Raw genomic sequence first — 7,001 nt, 5'->3', positions numbered from 1 at the left:
ATAATGAAAAGTATAGAATAGGCTGAGTAGGGAAGAGAGATACTTCATAATAGAAAGTAATGACCAGCCAGGCACAGTGGTTCACGCCTGTAATCCCACCACTGTGGGAGGTCAACGTGATGGATCACCTGAGGTCAGGGGTTCAAGACCAACCTGGCCAAAAAGGTGAAACCCCATATCTACGAAAAATACAAAAAATTAGCCCGCCATAGTGGCACACACCTGTAATCCCAGCTACTCGGGAGGCTGAAGCACAAGAATCACTTGAACCTGGGAGGCAGAGGTTGCAGTGAGCTGAGATCGTGCCTCTGCACTCCAGCCAGGGTGACAGAGTGAGACTCCAGCTCAAAAAAAAAAAAAAAAAAAAGTAATGATTGGGCTTCTGTCCAAAATTTCTAAATTGCATGAAGGAAATAATGTTTCAAATGTCGTGCTCCAATAAGAGAAGACAGTATACATAACGTAGATTTTTAGGCCAGATATAGTAAATGCATAGTATCAAAATTAACTTCATTTCTTCCAAATTCGTTTAAGTCCATAGGTCATAAATTCTAGCTAACGTACACATATGAACACCCTGATAAGGCTCAAATCAAGATTTTTCTCCATTTCTCTCCTTCACTCAGATACCACGTAATTTCCTCTATATCTTCGGTGACATACAGATACTTGTTGTAGAAACACAATTTTCACTGAGAAAACTGCTCTGAGATAACTGCTCTCAGAGCTAAGAATTGGCTTATTTCCTAAATTTGGTGGGAGCTATGAAATCTTGCACGTCTTATTACATCTTTGACTTCCTAAAATTGAAGCTCAGCCCGCTGAGTCACTTCAGTTAAGTGACTATGACTTTAAAAGCCAGGATGGAACTATGGTCTTCCCAGTGAGAAGTAGCTCAAGACACAGCTGCTTAAAGGAAACACACCTCTCCCCAGGTCTTCCAAACACCTTGGCTGAAACTTGGCAGAAGCAGAAAAAAGGGAGAGATAATTTCCTTGGATTTTTAACTCACTGGACACTGGATAATTTGATTTCAGTCTTGAATTACTTCGAATTTTATCTTCAAATTTTAACTGGCAAGGAAATTTAACATTTGGGTATTATTTATTCCTGTGAATTTGACACTAGAAAGTTTATTCAAATTTTATCATCTTCATGTTTATCATCTTTATGTTGGCATTTTATTACCAGAGTATCTCAATGCTATTATTTATTCTCATTGTAGAATTCTCATTATAGAATCCCTTATACACTATGTTGGACAACATGACTGGGCATAAGTTGGAATGAGAGATAGAATAAAAAGATAACTTTTTTATTTGTCAATGGAGTTTCCTTGATGTTGAAAATGTACAGTTCTGACCCATTTTATATCCTACTAGGGACAAAATATAAAGAACCCACCAGTGTTAGAAGGAGGATACACAAAGGAACCTCAACTGGTACTTTTAGAGTAGATTTAGGAAAGTGAATCAGGACCATCCTGAAAGATGGCTTATCTCCTCCCTTAAGGGCAATGGCCCCAGGCCTGCTTGACCATAGTTTGATGACTTAAGCCAAATGTGTTAAGAAAGCATGAGTTTAGAGATTATTTGGAAAAGATTGCTTATTCCCCAAACCTTATAATGTTTTCTTTTGTCTTGTTTGTGCTGTCATAAAAGCTTTAAATTTGTGGGTTTTAATATATGGAAAGAGCTCCTCTAGCTGTATTCTTCATTTGTTCTTTTAAAGAATTAATTTTTAAAAGACAAGTAACTTTTTAATGGAAAAGGAAATGTAAGGAAGTCAAGACCACTTTTTTTTTTTCTTAAAATTTTTCACCTGTACCCGGGCGCGGTGGCTCATGCCTGTAATCCCAGCACTTTGGGAGGCTGAGGCGGGCAGATCACGAGGTCAGTAGATCGAGATCAGCCTGGCTAATACGGTGAAACCTCGTCTCGACGAAAAATTAGCCTGACATGGTGGCACACGCCTGTAGTCCCAGCTACTCGGGAGGCTGAGGCAGGAGAATCGCTTCAACTTGGGAGGCAGAGGTTGCAGTGAGCCAACACTGTGCCACTGCACTCCAGCCTGGGTGACAGAGTGAGACTCCAGCTCAAAAAAAAAAAAAAATTCACCTGTAGTTCCATGCATAAGATCTAGCTTTTAGTCCACTACATAAACATGAATCTCCTTACTCTTGGTGTGTTACTACATTTTGATCACCTGTGACAGAAATTGCAGTTCAAATTGGCTTAACCAACAAAGAAAATTAAACTTTGCATCACAAATCACACTATGAATTCTGATGGCCAACTAAAATGGATGGAATTCTTAGGCCTACAAAACTTCTAATATCATTCTGAACTGTCTTTGCTGAGGCTGAATGTTAACTCTTCAATCACTTGTCAAGTTCTTAGGTGCTTTATGGAAAACAATAAATTTTAAAATCCAAAATCTAATTTATTAGCAACACATACAGGCATATGAGTCTTAACCACTGTGATTGCTGAACTCTAACATCGTATCTAAAACCAGAATGGATTGAACATTTTAGATAAACACAGAGTTAATAATTCTTTTGCTTGAATGAATGAAGTCCAAAAATATCACATGGGTGTTTTACACTTGATCCGGTCTGCATGCCATAGCTCATCTAAAACATTTCTGATGTTCTCAACACAAACTTCTCCTCTGTGATGCTTTTTTGATGCAAGATTCCATGCATTTTCAAATTCTTCATCAGAAAGCTTGACACCAATGTTACACAGTATCTCTGCAATCTAGAAAAAGGCATTTAAAATAGACCGTGATTTATATGTTTTAAAATTTATAATGAAAAATATCTTTATAACATCTAAGACTATGGATATTTTTCCAAAAAAGTATGTGTGAAAAGTATGTGTGTGTATGTATTTGTGTGTGTGCATGTGCTTGTATACATATATAATGAGAAAATATCAAAATTGTAATACTGTCAGCTCAGGAATAATTTTGTTATTATGAATATGAGGGTGTTCAAATACACTAGCCAATATATAAAGTTACTTTCAACTTTAAACGTCTCATTATGTTAAGGAGAGGTAGCAAAATTCAAGTAAAAAGAGTGAAAAAAATAAAGAAAGAAGAGTTGCTAGGTTTGAGTTCCATTTCAGTCATTTATTGTCATTTTGGTCTTGTGTATGTCACCTAAGCCACTTGAACATTAGTTTTGTATGTTTGTTTGTTTGTTTATTTATTTATTTATTTATTTATTTATTTATTTATTTATTTTTGAGACAGAGTCTCAGTTGCCCAGGCTGGGTGCAGTGGTGTGATCTTGGGTCACTGCAGCCTCTGCCTCCTGGGTACAAGTGATTCTCCTGCCTCAGCCTCCTGAGTAGCTGGGATTACAGGTGTGTGCCACCACACCTGGCCAATTTTTTTGTATTTGTAGTAGAGATGAAGTTTCACCACGCTGGCCAAGCTGGTCTTGAGTTCCTGACCTCAAATGATCCACCCGCCTCGGCCTCCCAAAGTGCCGGGATTACAGGCATGAGCCTCTAGGCATGGCCAAGTTTTGTATTCTTTAAAATACGAACACTTATAAAATGTATCTAACTGGCCTGTTGGAACTTTAACTATGTGTGCAAATGGCAGATAGTGTACCCATGATTAAGAGAGCACACTAAAAGCCAAGCACACTGAAAACCAGCAATGTTTGGTTACAAATAATCTGTATACAGTGATAATTATTAAAACAGATGAAGGTGGGGAAAAACATGCTTCTTATGTCTTAAGAAAAATATAAGAAAGGAAAGTAAGAACTAGTAGTGGGAAGAAACAATAGAATGAGTAGTGGGAATAAAATATGTGAAAACAAAATTTTAAAATGAAACTAAATTTAAAAGAACCATTTACTATGAAGCACTCAGAAAAAAATAAAAGGGAAACGAAAAGGTTACAAGCGAATAGCCAAAGAAATAAAATAGTTGCAGAATACATCTATTAAACAGAATCTCAACAATGAAAAAATCCCCTAGAAATGATGTACCCTTGTGGGAAATTAGTGTAATTAAATACAAATTAAGTACTATTCAAATACAAATCAAATTCTGAAATTCAGAAGAGAAGAGCTGCTAGCAACTGCCGCTGTAAAGCAAAAACACAACACCCCTATGCATAGCTGCTATTTTCCCCACCCACTGGTAGTTTAAAAAGGCCCCTGCAGAGTGAGCTCAGGAATGGTTTGAGTCAGTCTTGAGCATCCCAGACCTTCTCCCCTGCTTCCTTCCCCGCTCCTTGGGAGGCTTTGCTCCAGCGGTTTGGCATTCTATCAGTAGTATGCTGACTACCTAACACGTCTACTGAAATCTATCCATCCTCAAGTCAACATTATTATTCCAAACAGGTCTTTGACTTCTTACTTTTTGTTTAGAATTGTGGGATAAAGTATGACTTCCTAGTTAAAACAATCTTTAGGCGTTATGAAACAAGCAGGAGATTTCTGTTTCTTTTGGAAACCCTAAAGTTCTATTTCATAGTCCTTTTAGAGTGATTGAGAAAAGTGAAAACACAATCTGGAGGTTTTCTTCTTTGATCCTCGGGAAGGATACCAGGTTCCTCCTTTGGGTACAGTAAGCAAGCATCAGCCTCTGTCTCTCCTTCCTCTCTGTCCTGCCTCCGTATGAAAGAATTGCTGGGATGCATCTGCCATTAATTCAGTTAGTATTTAATACATTTCCAAGCCATTAACCCTTCATCTGAAGTCCGAAAAGGCATCGTATGTCTTTTCCTATATCATTTCTAGCTCCAGCTATGAAGGTTCTGAAGAAGCAAGTACTCCCTGAATTACACCTGCTTTCCATAAGCACAGATGTAGACAGGCTGGTCTAACTGAGCACTGCTATCAATCTCTGGCCCTCAGCACCCCAGTGGCTATTCAGACCTAGCTGGTTTTACAGCCCTAGCTTTATAACTCATCTAGGAAGAGGATCATCTCGGATGTGGGCATCATGTTTTCTGAGTCAAAAATAAATAAATAAATAAATAAATAAATAAATAAATACGACAGACGTATTATCTTACCTGTGGTGTGGCAACAAGACAGAATATTTTAAATCAATGCTTGTTGCAGATAATCTGAGACATATGATAGCAGTGGACAAGAAGGGTGGCAGAGTGACCATCCTCATGCCCACTCTTAGTTCTAGAGGCCCAAGGCCATCAGGATGCTTACATAAGGAAGCGGTTGATCCTGTTCCTTTTCTCAACTAGAATAGTATTAAATGTTTTAGAAAAATATTTTTCTTCTTTACATGGACCATATTGAATGTAAAATATGAATTTGCTCTTCCTGTCACAGCATAAATTCTACCTCAAGAATTGTACCAGGTGTCACAACCAAGTTGAGCCTTATTCACCAAGAATCCTATACTTGGGGATCCTGTAAACTTTTGTAAATATAAAAACCCAAGTTTTTAAAAGTCTAAAATAGTAGTTGTTGGTAGATAAAACATTTCCATTTTTGTATGTTTATATCCTATACCTCTTCTTTTGATCTGGTCTTGAAGAAGTCTCTTTCAAACACTCCTTTCTGGGCGAAGATGGTAGGATATAGTAGTGAATACGCACTACCTTCTTCACCATAATTAGTTCTGTCACTGATGCGACGAATTCGGGGAGCGGGAATGTCAGATCGAATGGTTGGAACACCACAAATGGGGTAACCTAGGTCATTGATGAGGAAAGAAAACAGACATTCTAAAACAAAGCTGTGTAACACAGTAGCCACCAGTCACATGTGCATATTGAGCACTTAGAATGTGGCTAGGAAGAATTTTGGTGTAATCCAAATGTAAAATTCAAACATTTTAGTACAAAAAAGCAAAATATTTAATAACTGTTATATTGATTTGTTATTGAAATGATAATATTTTGAATACATATAGTATTAAAATTAATTTCACCTGTTTCTTTTTTTAACGTGACTTTTTTTTCTTTTTCTTTTTCTTTTTTGAGACAGGGTCTCACTCTATCACCTAGGCTAGAATGCAGTGGCATGATCACAGCTCACTGCAGCCTTGAACTCCTGGACTCAAGTGATCCTCCCACCTCAGCCTCCCAGGTTGCTGAGACTATAGGAGTTTGCCACCATGCCCAGCTAATTTTTGTATTTTTTGTAGAGACAGGGTTTCACTATGTTGCCCAGGCTGGTCTTGAACTCCTCACCTCAATTGATCCTCCCACCTTGGCCTCCCAGGATGCTGGGATTACGGGCATAAGCCACCATGCCCAGCCTGGTTTTCTTTAATGCTAAAAAGTTTGTAAATACATAGATGACTTCAATTTTATTTCTACTGGACAACACAGTCTAAAGAGAATAACAAGATTTCTTTACTCTAGAATGTATAGCATGTCTATAAAAATCCAGTTAAGAAAAATATGTAAATCCTCAATCATGTCCTTATTCCAAGGATGTGATCTTGATCAACATAAAATAGTTTTTCTAAATTACCAATATTCATCATGCTTCATATTGATATATGGATGTTATGGGTTGAATTGTCTCCTCCCAAAATTTATATGGTGAAGTCCTAACCTCAACTAACTCAGAGTGTGACCTTATTTGGAAATAAGGACATTTCAGGTATAATTAATTAAGATGAGGTCATACTGTAGTATGGTGGGCCCCTAACCTAATATGGCTAGAGTTCTTGTAAAATGGAGAAATTTGGACACAGACATGAAAATGGGGAGAACACCGTGTGAAGATGAAGGCAGAGATCAGGGTGATGCTGAAGAAGCCAAGTGGTGCCAAAGACTGCTAACAAATCATCAGAAACTAGGGGAGAGGCATGGATGGATTCTCCTTTACAATCCACCAGAGGAACCAGTCCTGCTGACACCTTGCACTTCAAGCCTCCAGAACTGTGAGACAATAAAATTCTGTTAAGACACCAGTTTGTGGTACTTTGATACAGGAGCCCCAGCAAACTAACACATGGGGAATGAATATGCAGAGAAATGTTATGTAAAAGCTC

The 7,001-nt window shown here is 37.9% G+C and overlaps 1 protein-coding gene across 1 annotated transcript in view; it reads right to left on the bottom strand.

Moving 5' to 3' along the window:
- Positions 1–2,421: 2,421 nt before the first annotated feature.
- The window catches only part of EFHB (EF-hand domain family member B), a 53,991-nt gene continuing 49,411 nt past the window's right edge, over positions 2,422–7,001 (bottom strand). Inside the window, exons 12-13 of the mRNA XM_003256731.3 lie at positions 5,507–5,688; positions 2,422–2,762 (exon numbers count right to left, since the gene is read on the bottom strand). Coding sequence (XP_003256779.2) covers positions 2,589–2,762; positions 5,507–5,688 — 356 coding nt within the window. The 3' untranslated portion in view covers positions 2,422–2,588. The remainder of the gene's footprint in view (positions 2,763–5,506; positions 5,689–7,001) is intronic.

This window comes from Nomascus leucogenys, chromosome 4, assembly GCF_006542625.1.
Source record: "Nomascus leucogenys isolate Asia chromosome 4, Asia_NLE_v1, whole genome shotgun sequence".
NCBI classification, from domain to species: domain Eukaryota; kingdom Metazoa; phylum Chordata; class Mammalia; order Primates; family Hylobatidae; genus Nomascus; species Nomascus leucogenys.
Note: the sequence above shows the minus strand (reverse complement) of the source record. Positions and strands in the feature narration are given on the sequence as shown.